General features: G+C 49.3%; 1 protein-coding gene across 2 annotated transcripts in view; it reads right to left on the bottom strand.

Annotated features, from left to right (window-relative positions):
- LOC122367119 (glutamate-gated chloride channel-like) overlaps positions 1-9,569 on the bottom strand; it is a 61,520-nt gene extending 51,951 nt beyond the window's left edge. For both annotated transcript variants that reach the window (XM_043339934.1, XM_043339933.1), the window contains exons 1-3: positions 8,963-9,569; positions 8,393-8,527; positions 7,687-8,120 (exon numbers count right to left, since the gene is read on the bottom strand). In XM_043339934.1, coding sequence (XP_043195869.1) covers positions 7,687-8,120; positions 8,393-8,527; positions 8,963-9,071 — 678 coding nt within the window. In that variant the 5' untranslated portion in view covers positions 9,072-9,569. The remainder of the gene's footprint in view (positions 1-7,686; positions 8,121-8,392; positions 8,528-8,962) is intronic.
- Between the last annotated feature and the right edge of the window lie 1,720 nt (positions 9,570-11,289).

The following is an 11,289-nucleotide window of genomic DNA, read 5'->3' on the forward strand; positions in this document are numbered from 1 at the left end:
AGTTCGCAATGGTTTGAGGTTTCCTCCAAAAATAGCTTGGCCCATATCCGTCGCTATTTTTTCGGCACGGTACTCGATCATTTCATTTCTTGTGGCCACTCCCTAGTTCAATTTGCGTATATCACAACCATCAAAGGATTTCCGAGAGTCATCAAAGTTTATGTCGGACCACCCTTTGATCCACCGGCGACCGCCGAACGTTATCATCATGAGAGCACAATGCTGAAAGCATCGCCTGTCATAGATCATCTTCAGTCGTTGGACCGACAAAGCCCGACACAATACGCTCTCTGCTGCGGTTATTTCTCAGCGCGCCACGGTGCGGCGCGTACTTGATGGCGTTATCTGTGCCGGCGGGCACAGCACGGGGCCTCCATTAGGGCCCCGGCGCTCCCCCTCCCTTATAGACCAGACACGCGTGGCCCTGACTCCATTCCGGGCCGGGAGGAGCGTAAAGGGGAATGCACGGCTGATGCAGTAGCAGCTCGCGGTGAACGTCATAGGGGATCTCGAACCGCAAAAAATCGCCCCGAGCTAAAGGAGGAGGTTGTCAGACACGTATCTGGCGTGTCAGACTGTGCAAATAGACGCAAACAGAAAAGCTTACGGAAACTGCACACGACCAAACCAATGACCACGCGGAGACAATGTCCCCATCACGCAACCAGTGCATTGTACATTACGCCGCTCTGGGCAGAAACAAATAACAATTGAATGGAACTCTCAAGCCAACCAGGCAACGATTATGCTAGCCCTAAAAAATCCAGAATAGTGCAAACAACGACCTAGATGCAGTTTTCCACTTTTCTATGAACATAAATAAACATGGGGAAATTTAAACGTATCCAACTGCTCCATGATTTAACACACGAGGTCGACACCTCAATCGACCTGGGCCTCAGGAAGTCAGCATTCAGCAGGCCTGCAAGGCCAGAGGTGAGAGATTCCGGACGTGCGTTACTAATTCACACCAGTGACGCTCACAGAGCCCGAGCCCCACTCACAGCCTCCTCCACTCTCCCAAGTTTCATCCATAACACAACACTAAATGGAGCCGAAGGGAGTTTCCACAGTGAGGTAACGCTATACTACAGGTGCGACAGAACGATAAACAGTAAACACTTTGACGGCTTGTGAGCACGTGAAATTGGGACTCAGATGACAGCACAAAGGGAGGAGGGAGGGATATGCAAGTAAACAAAAACAGGAGGATAAAACAGGACACGAACTTCTGCAAGTGGCGAATAGCGTATGTGCGATCCGAATGGACAAATCATGCGGCCAATTTGACCTGGCGCCGTACTTCACTGACACAAAGAAACATTTTGGAAAAAAATGCTGGAACTTCAATTTCAAAACACACCTTGGGTTCAAGACTATGCATGTTACGTGATGGCACTGACAGTCATTTTCAGCAGACACCATCAAATCCTATTTGCACAGCATCGGGTGTCTTGAAAACTCACCTACCTACTATTTTTAGACCAGTCAAACTTGGTCAGCGAAACCCACTAGCAATCATGATGAAAATATTTTGATGAAAATATTTCACACCTGGCGCACTACAATGCCTGAGCAAGTGAGCAGTGAGCGTCAAACCAGAAACTTTTGAAAATCGCCCAAAACTGCTCGTATGTAGCAGCCGCCTGCCGTCCGGCACCCGCGGAGGTAGACTGCACCGCAGTGCAGCCATGCCGCACGGGACAGTCTACATACAGTAAAGCGAACCGCAAGCAACGCACAGCCTGGTCGGAAAAGCGAAGAATGAGACCCTCAAAGGAGACAGGGACCGGGGGAGCTTGCAGCAGAGAAAGAACAGGAAGGTAAGACTAAAAAAGGGAACGAAAAAAGACGAATACAAAAAGACATTCATAATATTCAAGCATCGGACAACCAGCAAGTTATCGAAATGTTTGGAGTTCGGAAACGCTGAGAGCCAACCATAAAAATGAATTTTCTCTTTTTGGGGTAAGAAGCAATCACTGCGAATTCCCATGCAAATTAGGATGCCGACAGCGTGGGCTGAAATAACACACACGGATCGCGCCACAGTTATGTAAAAGAAAAGCTGGCACACCAGGGAGGGAATAAAGTGAGCTGAGACGAGGCACCGGATCCGACTGGCAGCAGAGGCCGCGGTGGTCTGATGAAGGGCTCGGGGTGAGAAGTCCGACACAACAACAAACGGCCCGCCTGATTGGTATTTGTTTGCCAGCAGCTCCGGTGTCGGAGAAGCGAGCCAATTCGAATTCGCCCGCCTGGCCCCGGCGGCAGCGGCAGCGCTCGGTCGGGACACGCGCCGGACGGTGTGAGCGCTGCTTAACAATCGGCACCAATGATTCGCAGAAATCCAGCGCAGAACTAAACTCGGCCCAAATGTCAACTAATACAGAAAGTCGGCCAGCAGTCAGCGTGACAGGCAACGATCACCAATCTGATGCATTGTTCGCACATCAGACCAACTTTACAGGCCAAGTTTTATCTGGATTCAGCGGAAACTTGCCGCCGGGCGATCGCCGGGCCAGGTTAGCGGCACGACTAAACTTCGTCCGGCGGCAGCCTATTCAGCCGAAACTTCCCCCATGGCCAGTCAGCTGACAGGTACTGAGCGTTCCAAATTTCCAGTGTTCATAATACGATCGTACTAACGATGAGCCGACCGGTCGCCGGTGCCGGGAGCGCCGCCAACTTCGCCCGTCTGCCCGGCTCCCCTTGCGTGTCAGCGAGTCCGTCCATCCCGTTTCTGGTGGATATCTGTTAGCGCGCCGTGCCTGGTGTTATGACCACGCGCGAGTTTGGCGCTCGGGCCCGCTCCGGGGCAGACAAGTGGCGCGAAAACAGATCAGCCGCCCGTGGCCACTGCACGACACCGGGACCTCCGCCGCCGACCTAGACACAGAGCGGCCGGCCGGCGGTCGATGCAGCCAATTTCAGAACGTCAGTCATCTCGGTCCGCCAGAGAATATCGACCTCGGAGCGCCTTCGCGCGCACGCCAGGCCGCACTCGAAGATGGAAACAGATGGCCGCCCTTCAGCACAAGTACCGGCAGTTTCTGGGATTCTTCTGCGCGAGGCCTGCTCGTGACGCTTTCCAAGGTAGTTTTCGCGACTGCTATCTAGATAATAAATTCATCCTTGATGTGAAACCCTGAGATTATTAAACTTTCGCAAAACAGCTTTGATCTGTTGCGCAAACTTTATAGAATGCCATTACGAAAAATTCAAGAGGCGTAAGCGAATTAATCGTTTACGTCGCTACGCAGAAAGCAGCCAAATAAGAAGTTTACGCCGATAAGAACGTCACAAGGGTAGGGAATTCACTATTAAAGATGAATTAGTTCGACTACAACACACAACATAAGTCGAACCACATCAGAAGAAATAAGCAAACTTAGTGCATATTGCACCAAGAACAGTAGTTCTGCTTGGGATCATTTTTAAACACGACTTACAATGAACAAGAAGAAAGTCAAGGAAAATCTGCTAGAGTAATGTAATTTCGACGAATTGTGTGCAAATGAAAAGCGCTGGTATGCTTATTCAATGAACGATCTATTATCTTAAGTCGAGTAATCACATCGACATACCTGAGTCGTTTATTGGGTTTCACTGGCATCGCTAACTCGACACATTTCTCATTCATTTTGACCCGAGCCGAGAAAATTGCCTGTTTCGAAATGGAAATCAGCGTTCTATTAGGAACGGCCGACTTCCAATTAAAGGCCTTGTCCGGCTGAGAAGCCGTGGCGACGAATGGGGAGCGGGGTGGCGGAGGCGGGGGCGGGGGCTGGGGCGGGGGCGGGGGCGGGGGCTGGGGCGGGGGCGGGGGCGGGGGCGGGGGCGGCGGTCGCGGCCTTTGGCACGAGCCGCTGATAATGGATGGGGTGCGCCGCGCCGCGGAAGTCATCGCCGATAAAATAGAGACGACCGGGCGGCAATTATTCATGCCCGCTCAATGGCGTCGGGAGAGCAGACGACGGCCGACACTAGAGTCTCAACGAGCCATTGTCGGCCGGAGACGGGCCGACCTCATCCGGAGACGCCCGAGGAATGGGAACAACCGATCACATATAAATGTATCTGTGCGTTTGATATCTCGGCTGTGTGAGTCTGTGTGTGCGTGGAAGGGTTTGTCTACATGAGACGGTGTGGACTGTGGAGCACGGCATAAGAGCGGTGAGAGTGTAGGGGCAAACCACAGAGGGCGGAGGAAACAGAGTGGAAGGAATGAGATGGAGAGGAATCATTGTGCGTACTCAGTAGCTAATGGGTCCATAATCACATATGAATTGCAGATGATTGCGGGCTATGGTGGCGGCAAATGGACCTGTACGGCCTCCCTAATGCATTCCCCCACTAACAAGCCTGCGACAGAGAGCTAGGTCACAATGCCACCAGGGTTGTATACCAATCAAGTCGATTGAATTGATTGATTTGTTTCAACGCGTATTTTGAGTTGATTGGATTGAGTCGATTGACTTTTCGAGATGACTCGTTGACTGACTCGTTTGACTTTAGCGACTGGTTGACTGATTTGATTCCTGAAAATTAGAGTGACTCGTATGATTGAGTCGATTGAATGGAAAGTTCAAATAAGTTTTAGTTGACGAAAAATAATGACACCAATTGCTGACACCAAAGATCACAAAACTACACTGAAAACGGCTTGTCATCACAACTGCAATATGGGGTAGATGGCCAAATAAAGAACAGGGCCTAAACAACATGAACAGCCAACGTTGACTTTCGACTGCAATAACTGCTCCAATCCTGGTGATAGAACCTGGCGATGCACCTACCTACCTTTCTGCACTCAGCAGGAAACGTTTTTTTTTTAATCCAGATGATAAAGTGCAAGGCCCTATATACTAATAAAGTGTGATTAATTAATAATTCACATCTCCACATCTCCTCAGAAACAGCCCACTGAACTCTATAAATATCTGAAACCCCTACAAAAAATAACTGAAACAAAAGCGCCGTTTTCGTCTCGCTGATTACCTTTACGTACAATTGATAGCTACTTTGCTGCATCGTTTAATTTGCAGCAGAACGTTTGTTGATCCTTTTCTCCTGAGAGCCTAAGCATAACATATTTAATATATTTCATTTTCCTTAAAATATTTTACCGAATATTATTAAGTGTTTTTATTTCAAATGAAATAATAATTAAAACGAAATTGGTGCTGTACAACCGATTTATTTTATGATGATCTACCATACTACATGATAATCAATGACGTCATCTTACCGCAAAGTCAAAAGAAGTAGAATAAGGATTTATAAAAGCTTAGCATACTTATTGGCAAAACCAAACGTTTTCGTTGTTTTGCAGTCGCGCCGTGCCGTTTTCCCAGAGTCCCTGTCCTCTCCATTTCCTTTTAAATATTTAATCCTCATCCCTATCCCCCAGTCCTAACAGTCTCAAATTGTATTGCAATAAAATGTTTTGAATTCTTCACATAGGTGCCTAACATTGACATGCCACGTCCAGAATCGTGGACCGCTAAATACTTCAAATCTCTTCCTTCCCAATCTGACAACATCCCATGTCTCAAATGCACACTGTGTGGAATGATTTTTCAGGCTGCCCGTCAGTCTCTGTCTAACCGAAACCGTCACATGCATGATGCAGGTAAGATATTTATTTCTATTTCCCTATGGTTAATATGTTATTGATGCATATTATCCATTAAAATAAAATAGACATGGTGTAGGGTAAATGGCCAAATCACGAACACTGCCAAAATTCGAGCAGCCAACTTTCAACTGCAATATCTGATATTTAGTGTAAATGGAGTTGGAATATGGCCAAAATTAAATTGACAACTTGTGGGTGAAAGGTGGTGATTTGGGTTAAGGGGCGAGTCAACTACTGGGTCATTTTGCACCCAATAAATGACACTTCTGCTCCAATTCTACCCATTGAACCTCAATATCATGATCCACCTGTCCATCACTAGATATCCTTCCTTATTACATAGAAAGTTTGAATGGCATGGCAATTTATAATTTTAAATGACAATATTTTTATGTTTCTTCTGTAGGTAGGTAGGTAGGTACACCAGACTGCTATGGACACTTTTCCAAGTTGGTGGGGCAAAAAAAAAACTAATGTATGTCTTGGTTTGAGTCGTTTGATTGAGTTGATTGATTCCTTTCATTGTCGCGTTTGAGTCGATTGAATCAATTCCTGAAAACTGTTCTGACTTGATTGATTTGATTGGTTTCCCAAATTTGTCGTGATTGAATTGATTGCTATTGATTGAGTCGTATACAACCCTGAATGCCACCCCATCCTGCCGTCCAATACCGGCCGTTTCCCGCAGCCAAACGTCCCCCGCTAGTGCGTATTTACGCGGCGGGGTCCGAGTTAGGGCCAAATTTGGCGCCGGCGCGGCACTGGCGGCGCGTCTCGGCCCTGTTTGCGGCGTGCAGCGGTGTGTGCCAGCCGATCCGCCGCACCAAACATGACACGGCCTGGGGAGACCCGTGAGAGCCGGGCCAGCTGGGCGGCTGCCTGGCGACCGGGCGGGCCGCCGAGCCGCCGGTATCTGGGCCCAGATCCGACACCGGCCGGCCGGCCACTCAGGCTGTTTGGCTTCCTCCGCCGTCCACCGAGCAACACTGGGATCTGATTTCAGGAGCCGGCCGGCTTTCAACAATCAGACAACGGGCTGCTCTCTGCTTTTTGTTGGCGCCCTTCCGGATACTTTGAGCAGGCGCACTGTCAACAATCAGTACGTGCGCGGAATGTCAAAAAGCCGACCCGAATTCGGCTTATTTATTTTGCTGAAGAATTCAAACATGTATTTGCAGAACTTAGCATATAGATGATGTTAGTTCTGAGGTAGTCTTGGGAAGTCCGGAAGCGTCTATTGTTCGTCCAATGCGTGGCAATCAGCCAGGGTTTCCCGGAATGCAGAACACACTACCGGAATGAACTTCAAACACGTAGCATTGGATGAAAGGGCTCGTTAGGTTCGACAGCCGTGAGCTGAAACGCTCCTGAATTACTAATTAATCGTGTTGGAACAGTATAGTCCCACTTATGACATGTTGACACAGTTTAACGGCCATCATTGGTGTGCGATTGTATGTACTCGTGGAATATACCCAGCGAGTTAATTCATAGTCGTAATAATTATACTCACATCAACAAACAGCTCGGCATCTCATCCAAACGTTGTGTAACGTTTGAAACACAAAGTAGTCGGCTTTGAAGCTAGCGGTTGTTGCTGAATCGTCAGACTCTAGCGATTAGTTTCTCATTCTCTTCCGTGAGGAGGTCAGGATCTAAAGCACCCGTGTCGATGTTGACAGTGCGCCACGGGGGACATCAAAGGTCGGAAATTCATTCAAACGCTACTCCGAGACGAGCGCCAGTTCTTCTGCCCGGGTGCTATACTAGTCGACTGACTCGAAAAATGTAGCACACATAGTAAAAATGTGGCGCTTTATGTCGGCAACAATATACATGATGTGATTACACTTTTCATTACTTAAATGTGTTGCATTGATGGAATGAAGTAAGTACAATGTGTAGTACGTGTACATAATGCCCGAAATCCCAGCCCAATCGAAGTTGTCAACCGTGGAGCATCTAAACAGAACTCGCCCCGTCGTATGAATGAGTACTGCATGTGCGTCACCACAATATCCCGGACCCATCATCCTCGTACTCACCATGGCGTAGGCAGTCTGTCCGTCGTCCGTGTGGTCGCCCAGCTCGCCCAGAGCCGTCTGGTGATCGAGCTCCATCTGCTGCCGCCGGCCCCGCTTCAGCGTCTCGCGGTGCATGTCCGAGCGGCTGGCGTAGTTGACCAGCGCGAACTCGAGCATGGCGCCGAACACAAACATGAGGCACACGCCGGTCCACACGTCGATGGCCTTTGTGTAGGAGACGGGCGGCAGGGCGGCGTTGATGCCGGACGTCTGGGTGGCCATGGTGAGCAGCGTGGTGACGCCCAGTGAGACGCGCGCCGGCACGGCGTTCTGGTCCAGCCAGAACGACACCCACGACACGATCACCAGCATGCAGCAGGGCACGTAGATCTGGATCAGGTAGTAGGAGAACTCGCGCTTGAACAGCAGGTCCACCGTCAGGCAGCTGTACTCGCCTGGGGGTGGGCAGGGAGCGCGGCTCAGTGGGCAGCGGTGGGGAAATGCTCAGAATTGACTGCATGAGGGGAAGTGAGTATGTATAATAACCTCGAACAAAACATAAAGAGACCTGCATAATTGTGCATTTCTGCTCGTCTGAAGCGAAACAAAAGAAATGACGCGTTAGCAGAATGCCCGCGGTGAGCGACGCACATTAGGTAATTGAAAACATGGAGTCACGAGTAACCTGCAAAAATCGATTAGAGCACGGGACCCTATGAAACAGTACCTGTGTTTGTTTTGCTGTTACAATAGGCGGTCTGAAATTTCTCCAGTGTAAACCTTGGCAGATGAAGACCGTCGTCAATTTGCACTGGGTCATCTTCCTTCCACACAAATATCAAGTCATCCGTCTTCCAAGCATCTGGGAAGAAAGATAAATCGTGAAAATTTATAAAGGAAACGCTACACATACGGACCAGCGTTGTTAGCTTTGGTTCCGTTCCGTCAATTGCATTTTTGCGTAAGGCTGTTTTTATCCGTCTGAATTCACATATGTTGCCAAATTAGACTACTAATTGACGTTCACCATCTCTAAAAAGGGAAATGAGAAAACAAACAGTTGCGCTGTGCATCACTAATTGGGTTTTTGAGACAAAGTTAAGTCAAACAGTTCCGTTGAAAAAAAAATATTGACAATGCTTTTGAAGCAAGTTTCCGTCCCACACGGAGACTGAAGTAAAGCAGACCGACGACTTTCACCAAAACATTTAACGAGATAACTTAGTTTCTAGAAAGTTAACTCAACTAATCGTTTTGCTCCTCAACCGAAGAAACCCAAACTGTTTAAGACACTCACAGCTGGCCATTTTGAGCGAGCACGTCTGTTTGTCGAGCGGATAGAGCTTCAGGTCCATCGGACACGACAGTGTCAGCGATATCCTGCCAAACAGAGGGAGAGAGCACATTGTGAGAATGCACCGGTGCAGAGCATACAACACCCATAGCCGAACTTTGCGGTGTCAAGACACGAAGAAACTTCGGTCTGCTCGGATGACTTTTCCTGAAATGGTGTCGATGTTACTACCAATACATCCATTCATTTACACGTTTCATTACATTAATGCATTCTCTGAGACGAAATTGGAGCGCCAATGTCAATTTCTGTTTCCCGTTTGCGCCACGGACGTTCGCCCATTATCGCCTCATCGCGCGCGCTGCTGGGTGCTGAGTGTCGCTGACTGGGCCGACAGCTGCGACGCCTGCTAATGACGCACGCGACACGCGCGGCCACCCCGTGCGGCGTGCCGAGCCGCGGTGACGCCCGCTGACGTCGTCCGCTCGCGGAGTCACGACCCGCACCGTCCGGCCAGCCCTGACGGCCGCCGCTCAGCCCGCGCCGCCCGGCCGGTTTAAGTCTGCGCGCGTTATCGGGCGGCCGCTGCAAAAACGCCAGCGCAGTGTCCACATAAATCTGCCACGGAGGATGGACGGTCGACGAGCAGGGTCAACACTGCTCTCGGCGCCCCTTCGCGCCGCCGCCGGCGTCCCGGCAGTCCGCCGCCCGACCGGGGGCTCCCGCTAGCGTGTCGATCCGCCATCGGCGAGGCGGCGGCGAGTTATCCGTCCCGATACAAGTTAGGACTGGTAGAAACCAAACTGCCTGCAAAGTATCCTCGCTTTACTGCAAACGGAAGTCATACATATTCAAAGTTGAACTTGTTCAAAGCGAAGCTGTTGGGAGTTAACCTTTTGAAAACAAGGCGGCTGATGAGTGGGCTGCTCGTGCTCAGCATCACAGACAAGCGACAGCACGAGGGAGGGGAGAAGAAGAGGGAAACACGGAGGAACACCGTGTCCCTGAATGTATCAGAGGTCCCAAGTGCGCTATATAAATGACAAATAAAAAGCGATAATAAGTTGCATTCAAGCCATACCTGCCATTGGGTGCATCTGGTTTTGTAAAGATTGCTTAGAAGACAAATAGCAAACATCATGAAGTTATGCCTAAGTGCTAAGGCCAAAGAAGGCGGTAAAGAGTTAAGTCCCGTTCGGCCCGTTCCTCGCGAATCATTTTGCCGCTATGCTACGGTAACCGTTCACTTTGTGAACGAGCATACTTATATTTTGCCGTGCCAAGATGTCCGTCTAAAGCATAACTTTTTGTTTCTTCTTTTTTTTTAAATTCGTTAATTGACAAAGCCAGTGCCAGACATGTTCCTAAATTTCATACAAGCTAGAGCTGAAGAAAAGCCTTTCCACAGAAGAAAAGCCTATCTACACAAAAACAGCCGGTTAGAGCTCCTTCCGACTCCCGCTCTAGCGAATCGCACCTTTCCGCAGTTTGAATTGCGACCGGACGGCCGAAAGCCAAACGAAGAGCCGGGACACACTGTTGTGCATTGCTCGGGATGAAAGAACGCTGTTATCTTCAGGAACGGGCCACAGGGTGTCCTCAGACGGAGCACAAACACATTTAGTCGCGACAAACCGGCAGCAGCCCGTTGTCGCAGCACCATTTCGCTGTCGTTGAACGAGCTAACACTCCGCGATTGGGGGACTCAGCACCGGCTCTCTGCTGCCAATTTCTTAAAGGCGTCGAGGGAAGATTCGATTGAGTAGGAACTCAAGAGACTAAAGGTCCAAGAAATCAGGTGGATCATTTAATTCACAGTCGGGTCGAAATTAGAAGAGAGAGAGAGAGAGAGAGAGAGAGAGAGAGAGAGAGAGAGAGAGAGAGAGAGAGAGAGAGAGAGAGAGAGAGAGAGAGAGAGAGAGAGAGAGAGAGAGAGAAAGAGAGAGAGAGAGAGAGAGAGAGAGAGAGAGAGAGAGAGGAGAGAGAGAGAGAGAGAGAGAGAGAGAGAGAGAGAGAGAGAGAGAGAGAGAGAGAGAGAGAGAGAGAGAGAGAGAGAGAGAGAGAGAGAGAGAGAGAGAGAGAGAGAGAGAGAGAGAGAGAGAGAGAGAGAGAGAGAGAGAGAGAGAGAGAGAGAGAGAGAGAGGAATCATCGATTCTCTGGCCGTTAGGACAATTATTCTAAAAACAAGCGGTATGTTTTTGTCGTAAGGCCCAATCAAAGGACCAGCCTTCCTTGTTGATTGGACCCGCCCAAGGACCATCATATCCTTCTGAGTTTCTCCAACTACCGTCCCCTCTAGTGATGTCAATTACGGAAAATCGGAATACCG

Source organism: Amphibalanus amphitrite, unplaced genomic scaffold (genome assembly GCF_019059575.1).
Source record: "Amphibalanus amphitrite isolate SeventyFive unplaced genomic scaffold, NRLGWU_Aamphi_draft 000852F_arrow, whole genome shotgun sequence".
NCBI lineage: Eukaryota > Metazoa > Arthropoda > Thecostraca > Balanomorpha > Balanidae > Amphibalanus > Amphibalanus amphitrite.